Here is a 21917-nt window from a genome sequence, read left to right as displayed (position 1 = left end):
TTCCTCCCACCTTTACTGAACACCTACTACGTGCCACCTCTCTCTAGGTTTCCAGAACAGCAAATGAGCCCAAGCCCTGCCCTCACAGAGCATACATTTCCATGGGGGGCGGGCCAGGGGGTCGCTCTAATAGTGCTAAGTAGCTGAGAACAATTATGGCTGGGGGGTGACGCGGCTGCAACACTAGATGGGACGGTCCGGGAAGGGCTCTCGAAGAAGGGACTTCTGAGCAGGGTCATGAATGTCACACCCGCGGTGCCCAGATGCTGCCTGGCACCCAGGAGGCGCTCGACAAATACACAAGACATGGACGTCGAACGGTGCCTCCAGACAGTCCAGGCCTCCCTTCCCCGGGTGACGACATCCTGGCAGTGACTCACGGCTCATGGCCTCTGCCCCATCCCGGGGCTGACTCTGCTCATGATGAGAAGGAGGGAACAGCCACGATGACAGCAGCTAGAGAATGTGGCAGCTCCCTGGGGACTCCCGTCAAGGGACAGAGGTGAGGAGGGTCCCCGGGATGACAAGACTCACATCGATGGGGCTTTCGTTCATCACCTCCGCTGGCATTTCTCAGCCTCTCGTGACATGCCGTGAAGGAGCAGAGCTTGCTGGAGAGACGGGACGCTGGTGGCTTTTACCGGACGCCTGGAAGCTGAGGGTTGAGCGGATTAGAGCACAAAAGAGGCAGCTGCCTCTCAGACAGCAGAGCCGGGTTCCCACCCTGGCCCCACCTATCTGTCATCAGGGGGCTGTACGACCTTGAGCCAGATCTTAAAACCTTGCTTGTCCGAAAGACACCAACGGTGAACCTCTGCGAAAAGATTCTGGGGGGCCCCCGGGCGGCTCAGTCGGCTAAGCGTCCGACTTCGGCTCAGGGCATGATCCCACGGTTCTGTGGGTTCGAGCCCCGCGTCGGGCTCTGTGCTGACAGCTCAGAGCCTGGAGCCTGTTTCAGATTCTGTGTCTCCCTGTCTCTCTGACCCTCCCTTGCTCATGCTCGCTCTCTCGCTCTCTCTCTCTCAGAAAGAAATAAAAAACATTAAAAAAAAAAAAAGATTCTGGGGGCGCCTGGGCAGCTGTCAGTTGAGCATCCAATTTTCACTCAGGTTACGATCTCACAGTCTGTGAGTTTGAGCCTCGCATCGGGCTCACTGCTGTCAGCTGGTCAGCAAAGAATCCACTTTGGATACTCTGTCCCTCCTTCTCTCTCTCTCTCTCTCTCTCTCTCTCTCTCTCTCTCTCCCCCTCAAAAGACAAAAATAAAAAAAAACATTAAACATTTATTTTAAAAGAATCAGTATATAAAAGCACGATGTGTGGAGCCAGAGATGCTGCTGGCCCCAGACTCCACCAACCAGACTAAGAAATGATGTCGTGCAAATTGGAACCACAATGAGATCCCACGACTCGCCTCCAAAGGGGCTAGAATTAGAAACATTGGCAACAAAGAGTATGACAGGACAATATGCCACCATACATCTGTATCCAGAACATATAAAGAGCTCTCAGAAGTCAACAACAAGAAAACAATGTAACATTTTAAACTGGGCAAGGCATGAACGCCTCACCAAGGACGCGGGCAGCAAACAGGCAGAGGCAGAGACGTTCGATGCCGTCAGCCACCAGGAACACACGCTGAAGTCCGCGCAGGGGTGCAGCTGCTCGGATGGCTAAGGCAAAACCACGGCCATCAGCAAGTGGTGACAAAGGGGTGGGGTAGCTCTGGGCCCCTCCTGGGGCCGCGCAGGGGCAGAACCATAGGGCCAAGATACGGGCAGGTTTTTTGGAAACAGAGTTGCTGAGGTATGTTACATGTTACACAGTTGACTGTTCCAAGCTAGGTTGAACAGGATTTAGCGTATTTATAGTTGTACAACCCTGTGTCTAATTCTAGAACATTTTCACCCCTCCAAAACAGAAGCTTTCTACTGATGAGCAGTCACCCCTGTGTACCCCTCAGCTTCCCCAGCGCTTGGGGACCGTGAATCTGCCCTCTATCTCTAGAGGTGTGCCTCTTCGGGACACTGTGTAGACACAGAGCCCTACTGCATGTGGCCTGTCGTATCTGGCTTCTTGCACTGAGCACCACGTTTTGTTTTATTTTTTAATTTTTTTAATGTTTTATTTATTTCTGAGAGAGAGACAGCGTGAACAAGGGAGGGTCAGAGAGAGAGGGAGACACAGAATCTGAAGCAGGCTCCAGGCTCTGAGCTGTCAGCACAGAGCCCGACGCGGGGCTCGAACCCACGAACCTCAAGGTCATGACCTGAGCCGAAGTTGGACGTTTAACCCACTGAGCCACCCAGACTCCCTGGGCACCACGTTTTCAAGGTCAGCCACGCCGCCACACCACAGCAGTGCCTCACTCCTTCTCGTGGCAGAATCCCATTCCGTTGTACGGTTCTGCCACACCCTCTTCGTTTGCTCCTCAAGTGCGAGACCTTTCCAGTTTGTGGCCATTGTGAACGGCACTGCCGTGCGGGCCGACCCACTTCTCAGCTGCCCGGTGAGGCTGATGAGGTGATGAGGTGTAGGTGGGAAAGCACTTTGCACGTGTCCAATACCACAAGAAGGCAAGGCCCACTTTTTTCAGTCAGGTTCTGGAATCTTCCAGAGCCCACTCTTAAAACTCAATGATGGGAAGCCAGGGTGGCTCAGTTGGTTGAGTGTCCAACCTTGGCTCAGGTCATGATCTCACCCCTGCTGGGTTCGAGCCCCGCGTCGGGCTCTGTGCTGATGCCTCAGACCTGGAACCTGCTTTGGATTCTGTGTCGCCCTCTCTCTCTCTGCCCCATCCACTGCTTGTGCTCTGTTTCTCCCTCTCAAAAATAAATAAACAACAACAACAATCTCAATGACTCAATGCCACTGAATTAGACATTCAAAAATGGTTGAAATGGTAAATTTTGTTATGTGTATTTTCCCACAATAAAAATTAAAAAACAAAACAAAACAAAAAAACCTCTCAGTGTTTACCGGGCCCTAACCATGGGCCTGGCCCGGGCTGGCTAAGGATGAAACCGGAAGTCGGTGCCTCCCACGATGTCCCTCTGCCTGAAGGGCTGGGCCCGTGGAGAAGCCCGGGCTGCGTGGGCACCCGCCACCCTCCCCATCACATTGCTCAGGCTTTGTGGTTTATTTTTGAAAACTCAAGCAAAATTTGTCTTTTTTTTTTTTAATGTTTATTTTTGAGAGAGAGAGAGTGTAAGTGGGGAGGGGCAGACAGAGAGGGAGACACAGAATCTGAAGCAGCCTCCAGGCTCCGAGCTGTCAGCACAGAGCCCGACGCCGGGCTTGAACCCACGAGCCGCCAGATCATGACCTGAGCCAAAGTCGGACGCTTAACCGACTGAGCCACCCAGGCGCCCCTAAATGTATGTATTTAAATTCAAGCTAGTTAACATACTGCATAGAATTGATTTCAGGAGTAGAACACNGAGGGTCAGAGAGAGAGGGAGACACAGAATCTGAAGCAGGCTCCAGGCTCTGAGCTGTCAGCACAGAGCCCGACGCGGGGCTCGAACCCACGAACCTCAAGGTCATGACCTGAGCCGAAGTTGGACGTTTAACCCACTGAGCCACCCAGACTCCCTGGGCACCACGTTTTCAAGGCCAGCCACGCCGCCACACCACAGCAGTGCCTCACTCCTTCTCGTGGCAGAATCCCATTCCGTTGTACGGTTCTGCCACACCCTCTTCGTTTGCTCCTCAAGTGCGAGACCTTTCCAGTTTGTGGCCATTGTGAACGGCACTGCCGTGCGGGCCGACCCACTTCTCAGCTGCCCGGTGAGGCTGATGAGGTGATGAGGTGTAGGTGGGAAAGCACTTTGCACGTGTCCAATACCACAAGAAGGCAAGGCCCACTTTTTTCAGTCAGGTTCTGGAATCTTCCAGAGCCCACTCTTAAAACTCAATGATGGGAAGCCAGGGTGGCTCAGTTGGTTGAGTGTCCAACCTTGGCTCAGGTCATGATCTCTCCCCTGCTGGGTTCGAGCCCCGCGTCGGGCTCTGTGCTGATGCCTCAGACCTGGAACCTGCTTTGGATTCTGTGTCGCCCTCTCTCTCTCTGCCCCATCCACTGCTTGTGCTCTGTTTCTCCCTCTCAAAAATAAATAAACAACAACAACAATCTCAATGACTCAATGCCACTGAATTAGACATTCAAAAATGGTTGAAATGGTAAATTTTGTTATGTGTATTTTCCCACAATAAAAATTAAAAAACAAAACAAAACAAAAAAACCTCTCAGTGTTTACCGGGCCCTAACCATGGGCCTGGCCCGGGCTGGCTAAGGATGAAACCGGAAGTCGGTGCCTCCCACGATGTCCCTCTGCCTGAAGGGCTGGGCCCGTGGAGAAGCCCGGGCTGCGTGGGCACCCGCCACCCTCCCCATCACATTGCTCAGGCTTTGTGGTTTATTTTTGAAAACTCAAGCAAAATTTGTCTTTTTTTTTTTTAATGTTTATTTTTGAGAGAGAGAGAGTGTAAGTGGGGAGGGGCAGACAGAGAGGGAGACACAGAATCTGAAGCAGCCTCCAGGCTCCGAGCTGTCAGCACAGAGCCCGACGCCGGGCTTGAACCCACGAGCCGCCAGATCATGACCTGAGCCAAAGTCGGACGCTTAACCGACTGAGCCACCCAGGCGCCCCTAAATGTATGTATTTAAATTCAAGCTAGTTAACATACTGCATAGAATTGATTTCAGGAGTAGAACACCTCAGAGTTCAGAGGACACCCAGTGCTCATCCCAGCAAGCGCCCTCCCTCATGCCCATCCCCACCAGCAACACCCAGTTTGTTCTCCACATTTAAGAGTCTCTTCTGGTTTGTCTCCCTGTTTTTGCCTTAATTCTATTGCATTAACGAATTTGCTTTCACATTAAAAAAACAAAACTAAACAGAAAACGTGTTAAATGGCCGGCCAGTCAGTGACTTACTCTCATTCTCCATCCCGCGTCACGGAGTCCATGGAGTCCTCGGGAAGTCCCCTCTCTCCTCCCGTCCAGCCCAGCCCCGAAGAGGTGTGAGCTCCCCCGGGGGGTGCCCAGGCCAGCCCAGTGTGATGCGGCGGGTTTGCCCCTCCCCCCACAGCACCTGCTCAGAGAATAGGCCCGGGGGGGGGGGGGGGGGGCGGGGTCCTTGGAAGGTGGAGGGCCTGCGAGGTCCGTGAAGGCCAGTGGCAAGACTCAAGGTGACACCCTGCCTCCTTGCCCCGAATCCGTAACCATCTGCGAACTCGACCCAGATGGGTGACCCTCGTGTTTGAAGAGAGCGCGTGTGCCGGTCTGGGGGAGAGGGCGCCTCCCTCCACGTGCAGCCCGCCCTTCACGCCGACGTCCCTGAGGACAGACGGTCTAGCTGCCACTTCCGTCTCTGCTGGTCCCCTGATCACAAGCGAGGAACCCCAGCTCAGGGACCGGCTCCCTGTCACTCAGCAGGTATGGGAATTGCTGCTCCAGCTGGGTCCTTGGCCCGTTTCCCTGCGCTGCCCGCCCCCCAAAGCCCAGCAGGTCCCCTAAAACAGCACGGAAGTCACTTCTATTCCCCCTCCCACCAGGGCCCAGGAGAAAGCCACTGCTTTTTCCGGGTGTCGTCCTCAAGCGCAAAGCCGTTTTGGAGCAAAAGTCTCCACGTCTGCACAAAGCAGCCTGGTTAGCAGTCCCTGGTCCGATGTTCTCGAATTCTGGTGGTGATGAGCTGCCGAATAAAATTATGCTAAGTTATGTGCATAGCGAGGAGCATCTTACACTCTAATTATTGGCCCCGGCTCTGAAGAATTTCCGAGCAACTCACCTCTTTCTTTGGGTCTGATTAGTCGTTTGGGCCAATTTGAGCCCCGCCGCCCCCCGGCCCGGCTCTCCTTGAATCAGCAGGGCTCTGGATGTCATTAGCTACTCCAATTGCCTTTTAAAAAATCTGTTTCACATAAAAGGACAAATGAGAATGAATATTTGCCCATCTTTAAGGCACTAACTACATTCTTTTCCACAGATTGTTCTCATTACTCTTTCTTTCTTCGGGAGGAATTTGAACACAGCCTGGGCTCCTGCACGCAGTTCATGACTGCGAAAGGCTTCGTCCTCGAAACCGGACCCGAGTGGGCATATTCTGGAAATGAGGCACCTCCAAAGAACGTGACTCTGGTCATTCTTCTCCACCTATTCTCTCCCCCTCCCAGACTCACCTCCCAGCTCTTAGGTGGTCTGCTTTCCAGGGCTGGCGAATGACAGCCACGGCCGGCACCCCAGGCAGAACAGAAGGCCTTGGTGGTATCTGCTGGAAAGGCAAGAACTTCGTCCAAGGACCAGCTTCTTCTCCCCTTTATTTAATAGCGTCGTTTATGCCAATAACATCACAAGAAATAATCAGGGGTGAGAGTGGTTGATTCCAACGGGCGGGGTGGGTCTCACCGGAGCCCTTGTAGACCACGGAGGCGGAAATGGGAACAGGCAGCGATGGGTCAGTGAGGCATCAGTGAAACGAGGCCTCTCAGACGCAGTTCAAGTGCAGCAGGCAAACTTCAATAATGCCTGCTCGGTTCTCGGACAGGACTCCTTGGCCTGAACGCCACGGTCTGCAGGCCCTACCTGTGTCCCTACCCCCATCTTCTCCGTGCTCCCCCTTGCTCTTAGCATACCAGCCATGTGCTCCTCTTTCTGCTGCTCCAACATGTCTAGCCTTCCTGCCCCAGGGCCTTTGCACACTCCACTGTATAAATGCCTCTGCCCCAGAGCTTACCACGACTTCATCCTTCAGCCTTTTGCTTCAGTGGGCCCGTCCCTGAAGGGTGCTCCCCTGACCTCCATCACCTTCTCCACTCTCACTCCTGAGTGATCACTACCCTCGGCCCACCCCTCACCTCGCTTTGTCTGTATCTGTCTTTTGTCTCTCTCACACACTCAACGATGTGGCCGCTAGGAAGGGAGGGCCTGTCCATCTTGTTCTCCACTGTCTTCCAGCCCAAAGAACAGTACTCAACACACAGGAGGTGCTCAGTAAATATTTGGTGAATGAACGAACACAAGTTAGCATATTGCATCCAACCCCTGTTCCCCTTTCTCTTTCTGGATGTTGCAATCTTTCTTGAAAATTTTAAAATATCCCTGGGCCTATCAGGGCCCAAGAAAAGAAAGGAAAACGCTTTGCTCTTAAATCTCTCAAAAATGGACAACAGCAGCGGTTCAGAACACAGAGTTCGTGGTGTTAAGAAATGGGACCTGCTTGGTCACCGAGCACAGGCTGTGGAGCTATGACTTCACGGTGTGATTCAGCCACCCCAAAGCTTAGACGGAACCCATTTCAAGTCCAAACCTCAGCATGGAAGGCCGAGGGGTGGCTTGGCTTTGACGTTCCCACGAGAAGGCAAGGCTTTCTGCAAAGATGTTGCATTACAGATAACTCAGCCACCGGAGGGGGAGCAGAGGGAGGGGGGATAAACCCCAGGATCGGGTGGGTTTGTCTGCTAAGCCTTCGGATGGAAACTGATCCGGGGGTGCGTGATCCTCCAAAAATCCGCCAGCCCCCAAAGTGCTGAACTTACCCCTCTGACCACAGCCACATGGAGAATGAAATTAAATCCCGCGGAAAGATTTGACTTTTTTAACATTATGCAATGTTTGGGTGAAGGGGGGGGAGGGTAAGATATCAGGGAGAGAGAGAAAAAAAAAAACTCCTCTTTTTCCCAGAGTTTAGCAAATCTATTTCTAGCTTTTAATGATACATTTCACCATCTAGCTTTTAATGATACATTTCATGGGTAGAGTCGAGAGGCACGAAGGCGGGACTGTTCTATTATGTAACCCATTTCAAGTAGGAAATTAGCAAGTCCTGAATGAATTCTGTTACTGTGCTCGCTTCTGGAAAGTTTGGAAGCGCCTACGGTTCTATTTTGAGGTGAGCAAATCCATCATTTATAGATCTCCTCACAAATACCACAGGGCTTCATGTCACCCTGAAACAGTTTCATAACAAAAACAGTTCAAGTACCTGGAGGTGTTGGGACATTTCGTCTTAAAACCTTATTAGCCGGAATAAGGAGCAGGGCAAGGCTTCCCAGGGGCCAGCACTTCAAAACTACAAATATCCAAGATCAAATAAATATTCATCTCCCACAGTCCCTCCCCCACCCAACCCTAGTGTGTGTGTGTGTGTGTGTGTGTGTGTGTGTGTGTGTGTGTGTTTCAAGCTAAATCCAGCAAAATAGTCTGGTCAACAACATAAAAAGAAATGTCTGTTTTTAACGGAGCCGTTGGCCATGAAATAAATTCTGAAACTATGAAAGCAGCGTCTTGAACACAGCAGCTGGGTTCGCTGGACCTTCCTGGTTGTTGAAAACAGGAAACATAAAGGTCTTTCAATCTCAAGTTCCCCCTAGTGGCGGAAATGGAGGCGCTCCCCACACGGATGGAATTTCACAGCAGGTCAATGCGGTAGGAGGACTACTTTGAGAGCATGCGGGGAAGGAAAAGTACTGTTCGTCTGCCCCTCTCGGGCCCAGGAAGCCCGAGAGCGTGCACCTCCAACTTGCTCAGAGGAGCCACAACTGATGGAGACACAGTGCATTTACAATTCTCCTTCTAATCGATACACTGGGGATGGCTCTCTCTCAGTGAGAGCCCGTGTGTGGACACCAGCAGCCCACACCGCAAACAGCTCCTAATTAAACCATGTGGCTCGTTGGTATGTATCTGGTTTCCCGAGACACGGGTGCTCACACCGCACTGCGCTCCCCTGGAAATGAGGTCTCCTGCAGACGATGAAGTGGACGGCCCCGTGCAGGTTATATGGGGGTTCGCAACTGCGATACGTTCAACATTTGGGGTCAAATAACTCCACGTGGTGGGGGCGGCCCTGTAGCACCGCTGGCCTCTCATTCAGCCCCAGAGCACCTGACCCCGATTGTGACAACCAAAAAAGCCTCCCAACACTGCCCTGTCCCGTGGAGGAAAAAAGCTCCCAGGATGAGAATCACTGAGTGAAATTAATGTCTTCTGCTTCCTATACAACAGCTTAAACTTAAGTGACTGCATTCCTAAATCTTCTATTACTTGATTTTTTTTTTTTAAGGTATCCAGGGGCACCCGGGCGGCTCAGTCGGTTAAGCGTCCCACCTGGGCTCAGGTCACGCTCTCACAGCTCACGAGTTCGAGCCCCGCATCAGGCTCTCTGCTGACAGCTCGGAGCCTGGAGCCTGCTTCAGAATCTGTCTCTCTCTCTCTCTGCCCCTCCCCCAACTTTCACTCTGTCTCTGTCTCTCTCAAAATATAAGTAAATATTAAAATTGTTTAAATAAATAAAGGTATAATAATAAACAAACAGATCAGGGACTACATGTGTATAAACAAAATATGAATCTTATAAAATACTCTTCTCCTTTTTCCTATTTATATCAGTCCTCTTTTGAAATTCTGACATGTCTGGAACACACAACAGTACAGAATAATAAAATGCATGGGTTTGGGATGGAATTTTTTTTTTTTTTTTGGCCAGAATCAAAATAACTTTAACTGGAGAAAAAGCTGTTCACTTTTTGTGCCACGAGACACACACAAAATAGGAGCATTAGCATAAAAAGCCTTCGTTTTGACACCAGAATTCATGTTTCCACACAAATTAAAATGATCCCCAAAGGCATAAAGTACACAAGCTTTATTGGGCAACAGCGACGGCCACGCTGGCACACAATGAAGGGACAACCGCCGAGAAACACGCAGGATCACATGTGCACCATCACAGGATTGAGAATTTAAATCATCTGGGAGTTCCTGCTAAATTAAAGCATCCTGCCGCAGAGCTTCCCGCTAATGAGAAAACGCTGTCCTGGGGAGTATCTGCAACGTGGGTTACGCGTAGAGATCTGCTAATGAGGAGGCCACTGCCTCCTAGATGAGTCTACAGGCAGCCCCCCTGCAACAAAGTAATAAATTAGCCACGATTTTTATCTGCTAAGGCCCCACCCCACCCGCCCCCCTCCCCACAAACGCAGTATTCACGGACGCTGGCCGGTGACGATGACAGACGGCGCCGCCCAGCACGCGGTGACGGGGAAGGGGGTCTGCAGGTCCAGCGCTGTGGCGGAGCAGACGCCTCGGAGCGAAGGGGACGTCCCAGGGGCGCTGCTCGCGCGGTGGTGTGCCTCCCAGTTCCATTCGACACCGGAATACGCATTTTCCCAGGATGAAATGAACATCATTAATGGAAATACTTCCCCATCAGTATACAGAGCAAAAGGCTTTACATGAAAGGAAGGGAGGAGAAATAAAATGTTATATTTACAAAGCTCCTTGTTTTTTTAAACGACAACGAAGCCGGGAATAACGGGATTTTGCTGCAAATCAAGTATCTCATAAAAAAAACTCGAGGTCACACACACACACACACACACACACACACACACTTAAACACACAAAAAAGATTAAAAACAGCTGAGAGGTGTTTGCCTTCAAGAGGATGGAGTGGAAGCACGCATAGGTCCCATTGGCGATTTTGGCAAAGGCTTAAAATGCTGCCCCATAAAGGCGTGAGGGCCCTCCTATCCCCACCCCAGTAAAAACAAAACAAAGTATAAAAGCAAAAATCTGGAAAAGGAGAAGAGGCATTACTGTGTCGATTTCCAAAGAGCACAGAACTCAAAATACATTCAAAAGTTGTCAGTGTGTCCTAAGCTTTTGGCCGAGAACACACCGAGGAAAGGTGAGCAGACGCGGGTACTGGGGTTCACCGCCACCGAGTCAGGGAGGCTGCAGCCGCCCGCGAACAGGTGGTTTGCTCCAATGTCAAGATGCTCCCGGGGATGCCCCTCCTGTGCTCCGTGGCCAAGTCCACGGCCCCCACCAGCCAGAATCGGTGCGGCCAGGACACCCCCGCCCCCCGCCCCAGCACCCCAGGCAACATGCATGCGCATCCTCCAAATTAGGATCCAAGCTGTCAGGCTGCAGAAATTACTGAAATGGGAGATGCTTGTCTGGTCATTTTCTTAGAGGAAGGAAGGAGTGGGGAGGGGAGAAACCGAATGGATCCCATGATGCTCATGCACGTACAACCGTCACCAAAAAATGGAGCAAAAATAATCATAACATAACAAAAGTGCTTACGTGACAGAAATACCTAGTGGTGCCGGGGGGCGGGGGGTGGGGGTTGTAATTTTTACTTTAAGGAGAAAGGTTTGAATAGCACTGATTGTGTGCCATGGGGCCTCCAGCCTCAAAGTAAATTGGCTGCGAGAGACTTAGGTCCCCCTGAGGTCCAAGGTGAGGGGAAGGGTCAGTGGTGCTTCCTAAATTCTTTCCAGATTGGTAAACCAAGAACAAGGTCAACGGGATCCTTATGCTCAAGGTCTATGAGCGCAGGAGGCCCCGTTTCTTTGTCTTCCCCACAACGGAGAAAACCCACGTGAACACCGGTCCGCGGGTGGGGCTGTCCAACATGGGCAGGTAAGTAAGGGTCCTGTACCCTCGACCCACTTGCGGCTCCTGCCCTTTGGGGCTCCTGCGTTTGAGAAGCACGTGCATTCCTGGGCACCGAGGGCGCCGCAGGTGGTGCGAGCAGGCTGCCCGCGACGGTGCGGCTCCGCTGAGGGGGGTGTGGGCTCCGCCTGCGGTTTCGGTCCCCCTGGCCCTTGACCGCCTGCACCGGAGTGAGGCCGGGATGAGGGAGCAAGGTTTGCGATGGCACAGACAAGCACCCCCCAACTTCCAGGGGTGGCGGCTTCAGCCTCTCTGAGCGGCTTTCTTCCCTGTGAGAGGCCAGCTGGTATCTCAGGCATTGACCTCAGCACTCAGCTCACACATCTGGATCGAACTCGGGACTTGAGGGGGGGAGGAAACCAAGGGACCATCTCCCTGTATCTGCTGGAACGTCCAAAATTTCCTAACAGTGCGTCAGCCAAGACGCACCTGCAGGATGGCCACTACTCTCTCTCTGTGATCAAGGCCAGGTTCAGGGTTTGCAAACTCAGGTCAGAATGAGACTTAAGATTTATAACCGGACTTCCAAGAAGACAGACCGAAGTGTGAAACCCTGAGCCCGACGCTCCCCCTCCCCTCCCCTTGAAACTACCTAACATCCCTCAAGAAGAGGTCAGACCCGTTCAGTCTTTCGGATTGAAAGGTCCTATTCCTAAATAACCATGCATTCACTGTGACCTATATTCCCCGTAGATCTTTCTGGGGTGGCAGAGACCAGCTGGAACGGAAAGGCAGAAATAAACTGCAAAAATGCAGAGTCTGAACACAGAAGCAATGCCGACATAGCCAGGTTACCAGTGCCCGAAATGTAGCATCATTTTATAAGGTTTTAAAAGGGCAACATACACACGTGAGCATCTGGAGAGTGCTCCCAAGAGCAGGAGCGGCCGCCCCTCCACCCCAGTGCCCCGGAGCAGGCTGCCCACGGGCAGCGGGCGGAGCGGCCGGGCCGGAGCTCGCACAGGAAGCGTCGTGCTGAAGGGATGAACCACGAGTCCAAGATCGCCAACGGTCGGCTCTGGAAGACCTACCGACTTAACCCTGACGCACGCAGACGCGGCCGCGGTGCCAAGTGACTTGAAAACCCAAGAAAGCCCTGCCCTGCCGCGCCCAGTGCCTGAAAACTCCCTTCCTCCTCCGAAAAGAGAAGCCACAGCTTTATGGGAAACACACGCGCCTGTGCCCCATCCTGGTGGGGGAGGGGACCTCTGCCGCGGGCGGCCTTTCGGCAAAGCTCCCCGGGGAGACCGGGAGGCAGCGGAACGGAGCCCAGACCCCAGAGCTGGCGGCCCGGGCCTCCTCCTGCCACCGGCGAAGGGCCACGTGGTTCAGATGCCTCTGCCCTAGTCCTTCCATCCTCGCGATGGGAACCAGACTTCCGTGGAAGCAGAGAGCCCCCAGCCCTGACCTTGCACTCCAGACTCGGGAGGCCTGAGCCCCATATGCTACGTCGTCGAAAGAATTAGCGAAGTCCCTTATCACTCTGCCGACACGTTTAGGAGCGGCCGGCGGCACGCTTCCTGCTGAAACAACTGCCGAAAACGTCCGGGGGCGTCCTCAGCCAGCCACAGGCCTGGTAATTGTTACCAGGTCCCAGGCAGCAGGACCGCACCTTTGAAACGCTTTTACGAGGTGGCAGGTGGCGCGAACTCAAGCGCTGTGGAAGCGGGACCCGCGAGCAGAGCTGCCTCGGGCGGGACGGCTGGCTTTCCCACCGTGCGATCACGGTCCGGATTACTTTCTACCAAAGTCACGGTCGCTGCCCCCCGCAAACCTATACACCAAGAGCTCTACATTTCTCTGCAACCAGTTTTTAAGAGCGAGAAAGACGTGAGGGGTGCACACACATTAGGATTGTTTGAAACAAAACCGCAAACGAACCCTCCTACGATCTGCAACCGGAGAGGAACTTTTATCACACGACACCAACATCCAAGCCGCCGGAGGCTCGCACAGTGACCCACGTATAAACCTGTCAGCTGAGCCACCGGCTTTCACGTATGTACATTCACTCGAGGCGGAGTCCCCAGGGGCTCGAGCAGCCGGCGGCGCGTCCCGGGAGCCTCCCCCGCGTGTCCAGCCTCAGGGCTCTGCACGTTCAGCCGCTTCGCGTCCCGACGGCACGTGTCAGCCATTACTGCAAGGTCCACGGGTGGCGGTTAATAAAAACGCAGCTTGAGCTCGGTCCACCGGGAGGGCGCGGAGGCCGTGGCGCCCTCGGCCCGCGCACACCTATGACGTGAGCTTCGAGTAGCTGGGCGGGGAGAACCGTCTTCGCAGGTACTTGAGAACGTACAGGGGGAGGCAGCTGACCAGAGTGATGACGGACACCTTCCACAAGAACGACAAAGTGGCGATGAAGTACACATCTGCAATGCAAGCAAAAGGGCGGTGAGCGGGCGGAATGTTCCAGAAGGGCCGTGCAGCTCAGGACTGGCCAGCATAGCTACTGGGTGGAGGAACAGCGGCGGGGGGGGGGGGCTGTCTCTCGTCCCCGACACGTGGCCCTCCGGCGCCGGCCCCCTTCCTGGGCTCTGTCTCCCAGGGCCTGGTTCCCGCCACGCCCTCCTCCCTCTGAGCCCCGTCCTCACTGACCGTCACTGAAACGCCAGGGAGACGAAACTACAGGCAAACACAATTCTTACGGCTGTTTCTGACCTGGAATCTGACGGCTGGGGTTTTTCTTCGCAAACCCCGCCGCCCAAGCGCAGACAGCCGCTCCCGACGCCAGAAACGTTTTCCCCTCGCCTCCGGGAAGGCCACCAAAGCCGGGGCTGGGTCGGGCCCGAGGGCGGTGCAAAGTGGGAACCGGGTGGCCTGCGGAGCTGCCACCAACGGACGGGCGCCCCCTCCCGCTGCGGGACAGGGAGCCCGCGGTCCGCAGGGTTTTGCGGGAGCAGAGCACAGCCCGCACTTTCCTCAGTCATGCAGCAGACGCCACTTGTGGGGCACGGGCTGGGGCGTGTGTGCCGGCACCGGCCACGGTCCCACTAAGCGGCCGTGGAGCCCACCTGTGTCTGTGTGCCCACCCGGCCCCCGTGGCAGCTTCCTGAGGGCAGAGCTCACGACCCCCCAGCCACGGAGCACACAGTAGGTGCTCACAAAATGCATTCTGCGACTCTGGGGACAAGTGTGAATGTGTTCTAAGACCCCACTGACTGGATGCTCCTTTCACCTTGGCGAACACCTCACGGACCGTTTGCTGAGGAACATGAGACCTGATGAGGGGCGCTTCCAGGGTAAGGCGGAGTTTCCTGACCTACTGACAAGGACCAACCCTGCAGGACGATCATTTATTCACGAACAAAACCCAGATGTCCAGCACCGCCGTCGCACCCGGGAGCCCGGAGCCCGGAGCCCAGCTCCCCCGAGAAACCCTTCAATGAACTCAACGGAATCCCCGTCTAAGCCACTCAGCGCAGTGAGCTTTTAAAAGGAAACGCTCCAGGGGCGCCTGGGTGGCTTAGTCGGTTAAGTGTCCGACTTTCGCTTAGGTCATGATCTCGCGGTTCGTGGGTTCGAGCCCCGCGTCGGGCTCTGTGCTGACTGCCAGCTCGGAGCCTGGAGCCTGTTTCAGTCTGTGACACCCTCTCTCTCTGACCCTCCCCTGCTCACGCTGTCTCTCTCTCTCTCCTAGAAATAAATTAAAAAAATTAAAAAACAAAATGAGAGCTTTTAAAAAAAATAATAATAAAATAAAATAAGAGGAAACACTCCCCTGACATCAATCCCGCCGGCATCTGTCCCGGGAAGCCGATTCACAAGTGCCACTTGCCCCGAGGGGACACCAGGNGGGGGGGGGGGGGGGGGGGGGGGGGGGGGCAGCTGAGTGCCAAGGCCAGCGGGACGAAGACCTCAGGACAAGTGCCAGGCAGGGGCCCCCGGCCGCAGCTGCCCGGGTCTTACCGATGAACTCGTGGAGGAACACCAGGGAGGCGATGTAGCAGGCCAGGCTGAGCAGCTCGGCCACGGTCATGAGCCAGTGCCACGTCTGGATGGTCAGGGCCACCATGAGCAGCTCCGTGAGGATCAGCGACGTGAAGGAGATCGCCACGATGTGCACGAACTCGGACTCGAACAGCAGCAGGGCCCCATACATGATGGTGCTCCCTGCGAAGGCAGAGGCAGCCGGTGACCCACGCAGCCCTGCCCGCCCGCAGCTGCCGCCCCTCCCGCTCCCCGCCCGAGGCTCCGCCTGCTCACAGGCCTGGGCCCCTTTTTCATCTTCCATTTAGACATGAGAGGTGGCGCTTGCTACGTGAGGTTGACGAGTGGCACTTTATGAGGGTTTTATAGAGGTGTCTCGCTCTGATTTCCCAGTTTCCCTTTGGCCGTTACATCCTAAGGAGTCTAAAATTGCAGAGGAGGAGAAAGAGAGAGAGGAAGGGAGAGAGAGGGGGAAGGAGGGAGGGGGAGGGATGGAAGGCGGAAAAAACAAAGAAAGGCAGGAGAGAGTATCCAGAGTGGATGGAACAAGCAGCAGAAATTTAAACTTAAATCCACTCTTCAAAATGACAGAGGCAAGCCGTCACAAAAAAGACAAATACTGTAGCTATTCCGCTTCTAGAAGGCACCTAAATTAGTCCCGTTCAGGGAGACAGAAAGGACACTGCTGGTCCCCAGGGGCTGCGGTGGGGAAGGGGGACAGTGTTGTGCGAGATGAAAAAGCTCTGGAGATCTTTGATCTTTTCTCACAACAGCGCAATGCTAGAGATGCAGCACGTAACGCCCAAGTGGGCACCTACGGAGCACTGGCGAAGCGGGCCCGTAACAAGCGAGGATGGTATCGGCAGATGAATGGGTGAAGATGGGGTGGAGCCATACAATGGAGTATTGCTCGGCGATCAAAAAGAATGAGATCTTGCCGTTTGCAACTACGTGGACGGAACTAGAAGGTATTACACTAAGCAGGACAGTCAAGAGAAAGACAAATATCACATGACTTCACTCATATGTGGAATCTGAGCTATGAAACATGAACATAAGGGTAGGGAAGCAAAAATAAGATATAAGCAGGGAGGGGGACAAACCAAGAGACTCTCAAATACAGAAAGCAAACAGGGTTGCTGGAGGGGAGGCGGTGGGGGATGGGCTAGATGGGGGAGGGGCGTCGAGGAGGCACTTGTTGGGATGAGCACTGGGGGTTATACGTAGGGGACGAGTCACTGGAATCTACTCCGAAATCATCGTTGCGCTAGATGCTAACTAACTTGGATGTAAATTTTGTTTAAAAAGATGGTAAATCTTAACTCCTGTGTTGTTTTACGCCCCCACACCCACCACACACACACGCGTGTGCGCACACACACACACAAAATGCCAGAGATAACACGCAGAACATCATGCACCAAAGTGGCGAAGGAAACAGATACGTGTTTTTCCAGCATCGCAGAAAGCAAACAGACGGTGCTCACGCAGATCAAGTCTGAGCAGCGCAAGAATATCACAGAGGCAGGGTCAGGGTCAGGTGACGCTAAACCCCAGAACGCCTCAAGCGACTGCCCATCGTGACGGGTTCACGGCCAAGGGGTGAAATGGAGCCTCAGCGTTCGTGTTATGAACCCTTACATACAAAAAGTGGCTGCGAAAACCAATGTGTGTATTACACTTTGACGTACTTCTTAAAAATTATCCCCTCGATTTTTTAAATGATAGTTTAACCTTCTGCCAACAAATGCAACAGTATCTCCACCTATTGGTTGCACACGCCATCAGCAAGCCCCCCACCCGCCACTGCCCAACATACAGTGTATATTTGTAAAGCGTGTGTCTGCACCAGGGCAGACATAGATGGATGTTACGACCACTGCACAGTTAGGCATAAAACACATGTAAAAATAGAAACAAACGCCAACAGGGGCTTTGGTATTTTCTCCTCCTACACTTAAAAGTCATCTTACAAAGTCTCTGCAGAATCTGAGAGACCCTCCCTGGAGGCCACTGAAGTAAACACGTTTCTCAAAAACTATAAGGACCTCAGAAAAAAAGTATCAGAACATTCCAGAAAGCAGCCACTTTTTGTCACAATGGCTTGCACACCCCAGCAGGTTGTGATTGGTCTTCATTATAGTCTTCTCTGACTTTATCTCCTCAAGCAGACAGCACCGCCACACAGACCTCTCACCGTGCGGAATGTTCTGGTCCTTAGAACAGGCCGAGGAGGGCCTCCCTCGGGGCTCACGTCCCACCCCTTAACCACATTTCAGGGTTCTGGCCTCTCCATGTTCTGCGGGCACAGAAAAGTTCACCCCAGCAAAGCACGACAGGTGGTGTGACGTTCCTCACCTTGGTAGATGCTAATCAAAACCCACGTCAAGAAGGTCTTGTAGGACAATGGTCGTCCCTGAACGAGAGAACGAGAAAGAGCAGGTTACGGGCTTTGGCTTCTCCAGGGTGTCAGCTGCTTCACGCTTCTCCTCCACCAACAAGCCAACCTGCCTGTTTTCACTTAAAAAAATAATAATAAAAGTGTTGGGGCGCCCGGGTGGCTCAGTCGGTTAAGCGGCCGACTTCAGTTCAGCTCATGGTCTCACGGTTCGTGGGTTCGAGCCCCACGTCGGGCTCTGTGCTGACAGCTCAGAGCCTGGAGCCTGCCTTGGATTCTGTGTCTCCCTCTCTCTCTGTCCCTCCCCTGCTCACGCTCTGTCTCTCAAAAATAAATGAATGTTAAAAACAATTTTTTAAAGGGTCTCACACATATCTGGACACGTTTGAGAAATTACACATTTAAAAAACAAAGGATATTCAGTGGGAATAAATCTTCTCCTCGGTAAAACTCCTTGAGGACAAATAAGTGAAATCATGCGCGCGCGCGCACACACACACACACACACACACACACAGGAACTGTCAGGGGCTCCTTTTTTTTTTTTAAGTTGTTGGTGGGTATGTTTTCAGTTTACATATTACTGTACTGTTTCATATTCCTGAGGCGTGTGCATATAGGACTTTTTTAAGGGAAAAAAAAAATAAAACCCACTCCTTCCTCCCAAGAAAGCTGTCACCAGTTCAGATCAGAGTGTTCAAACCAGATATGGCAGGGGGGTGTCTGTGTGAGATACAGAGGGAGGGAGAAAGCCAGGGAAGGAGGAGGAGGGGAAGGGATGAGGGAGGGAAGGAGGAGGGGAAGGGATGAGGGAGGGAAGGAGGAGGCCTGTGGACCTTGAGAAGATCCTTGTAGAGCTCAGGATACAGCATGGCAACTTCTGACTTGACGTCTTTGTCCAGGACCAGAGAAAATACGGGAAACATGGTGTAAATGGTGGAGTACCTAGTGGAGAAAAATCACTGCAGGTTAAGACAGAAAAGGTCTTCTCCAGCCTCTGGGGCCCAGTTTCCATGCATTCATTCAGCAACTGCTCACTGAGTCCCCATGACATGCCAAGGCTGGTTTTAAGCACTGGAGATTCGGATGAGAAACAGGCAGGAACGTCTGTCCCCGGGGAGCTAGCCTGCTAGTCGGCGAGCCAGCAAAGTCGGTAAACTACACTGTGTGCTGCAGGTAAGTGCTAAGAAGAAAACTAGAATGGGGGAGAGGGAGAGATGTGGGGCGGTGTGATTTTTAGAGAGGGAGCCCAAGGGATGTGACATCTGTGTAAACACCCATAGACGGTAAGAGGCAGCCATGCCCTAATGAAGGGAAGAACATCCCAGGCAGCAAGAACAGCACATGCAAAGGTCCTGAGGTGATGGTGTGTCCTGTTTGAAGAACAGCACGGCAGCCAGTGTGGCTGGAGCCGGGTGAGCGAGGGGGAGAGGAGGTGGGAACTGAGAGGGACGGGCGGTCCGCAGAAGGCCACCTGGAGAGGATGTGGGAACTGAGAGGGACGGGGGTTCCTCAGAAGGCCACCTGGAACACATTTCAGGGAGCCCCTGCCTACGCTCTGGCATGTTCTTTCATTCTTCTGGGACCTGACAAAGGACAGTCCACTCTTCCGATCAGAAGCAGGCAGACCTCTTCGCCAGACTCTCCCCTGGACCAGCCAGCCTCTCCGTGCTCCCCGTCTCCTCACAACCAGGGGTGTGCCCTGCACGCGCCTCTCTCTCGGGCGTGTGTAACTGAACTCCACCTACCTGGGTAGCTCAGAGACTGGGAACATTCTCACCTGTGAGTTCCAAGTCAGGAACGGGGACGGAGCCGATGGCAGCAAATGTCCACGTGACCCCCGTCTAACAGGTCAGTGGCACACAGCGGTTGGGCTCCGCGAGGAACATCCCCCGAGATGGACCCCGCCCTAGAGCCCTGGCAGCAGGCCATTCTCCCTGGGTCCTCAGCAGGGAGGGTACCTTCCAGACCTGCCCTCCCCCTTTTCCTAAGATCCCAGGGAAATCCCGGAGTCTGGGAACCTTCGATCTTGCTCTGGCTGCCAATCACCAATGAGTTTGGCCACTTGGTCTAGACACGATGTTTCTACTCTCATCAGTGGTATTGTAGGGAAGTTTCATAAAAGATTAGTAACACTGCCTGGATTTCCTTACCCAATGATGAGGAATCCTTGATAGAGCGGAACGGATGCGAAGTAAAACACGGAGGAAAAGACAGCCTGTGCCAACGAGAAAGGAAGATGTTTCCAAAAATCATTAAAAGCCCTAACGCTTATAGAATAAAATAACACCCGACACTCGACGTAGCACAAACTGCACTGACACAGCTGTGAGTGCCTGAAGTAAATCAGCTCATTTAACAACTACAACCACCTCATGAGACATTTACAGAGGGGAAGAGTAAGGCACAGAGAGGTTAAGTGACTTGCCCATGAACACACAGCTCCCAAGTCATAGAGCCAGGAGTCGTTCCCGGGTGATTCGGCTCCAGGGACCACTCCAAGCCGCCTTGTGAACACTGACTGAGTCACACAGGCCGCACCCAGGAGACCTCTCCGTGTGACCTCCGTGAGTCCCCAGTACCACCCGTGAAATCAAGTCCTGCATTCCACAGATGGGGAGTCTGAGCAGGTGCACGGCACTGGCGGGGCTCAAGCCCAGCTCTGTCTGCAGAGCCCGCACTGCTGCTCAGAAGCCCCGCCTGTCTGGGCATGTGCCCGGGAGCCAAGTGAGCAGATGTATGGAAACCGACATAAAGATAAACCTGCCCCGAGGACCGACGCCAGTTACCCCGGAGGGTGGGGTGACAGCGAAGCCTTCCCTTCTTACATGACCGCTTTTACTATTTCTGGAAAAGTTCACGAAGAGCCCGCCACCAGCAACACCTCTGCAATTCGACGAGAGCGATATTCACAACCCCCTACTGAGATGTCTACTTCCTGGTTTGGAAAATATTAGCTGCTGGCAGTGAAAACCAGGCTAAGGAGATAAAATCTGACTTGATGCTGTTACTTCCTTCTCTGGACATCTACAGGCTAACGGAAGGAAAGCGGCCTCAAAGCGAATTCCTACGAGCAGAAAATCAAAAAGAGGCCAGGGACGCCTAAAGTCTTTTCAAAGACTAACCACAAGAGAAAGGTGGAGCCAGGCTGGTGACGAGAGAGGGTGTCTCATCAGAGGTGTCCCCCCCGGTCACCTGCCTGGGGTGCTCACCTGGCAGAGCTCCAAATGCGGTGCCACGTGGGGCCCCGGTCCTGGGCGGCCCCAGCTGCACTTCCTGGTCCTATTTCAGAACTGAAAGGTTAAAGCCACCTTGCAAATGACATTCCACCCAGGCCGGGCTATGGCACAGAAAGGACGTTTGTAAAAATGTCAAGAATCTGGTGTTTAGTTTTGTAAGTCAACATCAAGAGCCTCCTTCCTCTAAAAGAGCCCGGCTGGCCATAGAGCCTTCCTCATCTCAGAGAGAACACTTTAGGGCAAATCAAACACTATGGCCGCATCTATCAGAGGGACCAACGTCAAAGTGCAGTTCTTTTCTTTTTTTTTTTTTTTTATTTTACAAATAGTTTATTGTCAAATTGGTTTCCATAATCAAAGTGCAGTTCTAACAGGGGCTTGCTCTTAGCCGGTCACTTTCAGCACAGTGGACAGGGGCGAAGGGCATTTTTCCACGGCACAAAGAACAATTTCTCACCCTGGAATTTTTTTTCCAGATAGATGTTCATAGAAACAGACAGGTGTTATTCAGGCCAGCTTTTGTGAGCAGGCCCGGGACCACGCTGATTAATCTCCCAGTGATTAAACCATAGTAATATCCAGATTGATTCATGAGCTAACATAAATTAAAAGTACAGATGTGGTCTGAGGCACCTGGTCAGGCAGCTAAGCATCCGACAAGATCTTGACTTCAGCTCAGGTCCCGATCTCATAGTTCGTGGGTTTGAGTCCTGCATCGGGGCTCTGCTCCATCAGCGCAGAGCCTGCTTGGGATTCTCTCTCTCCCTTTCACTCTGCACCTCCCTGATTTGCACACTGCACGTGTGCTCTTTCTCTCAATAAATAAATAAACTTAAAAAATAAAGTACAGATGTGGCCTGATGATTCCTAACAGCCGTTTTGATCA

General features: G+C 53.1%; 1 protein-coding gene across 3 annotated transcripts in view; it reads right to left on the bottom strand.

Annotated features, from left to right (window-relative positions):
- Positions 1-13353: 13353 nt before the first annotated feature.
- The window catches only part of ATP9A (ATPase phospholipid transporting 9A (putative)), a 124346-nt gene continuing 115782 nt past the window's right edge, over positions 13354-21917 (bottom strand). For all 3 annotated transcript variants that reach the window (XM_039229968.1, XM_039229970.1, XM_039229969.1), the window contains exons 24-28: positions 19946-20010; positions 18629-18737; positions 17753-17810; positions 15374-15577; positions 13354-13836 (exon numbers count right to left, since the gene is read on the bottom strand). In XM_039229968.1, coding sequence (XP_039085899.1) covers positions 13700-13836; positions 15374-15577; positions 17753-17810; positions 18629-18737; positions 19946-20010 — 573 coding nt within the window. In that variant the 3' untranslated portion in view covers positions 13354-13699. The remainder of the gene's footprint in view (positions 13837-15373; positions 15578-17752; positions 17811-18628; positions 18738-19945; positions 20011-21917) is intronic.

This window comes from Hyaena hyaena, unplaced genomic scaffold (genome assembly GCF_003009895.1).
Source record: "Hyaena hyaena isolate Hyena2069 unplaced genomic scaffold, ASM300989v1 scaffold_42, whole genome shotgun sequence".
Taxonomy (NCBI): Eukaryota; Metazoa; Chordata; class Mammalia; order Carnivora; family Hyaenidae; genus Hyaena; species Hyaena hyaena.
Note: the sequence above shows the minus strand (reverse complement) of the source record. Positions and strands in the feature narration are given on the sequence as shown.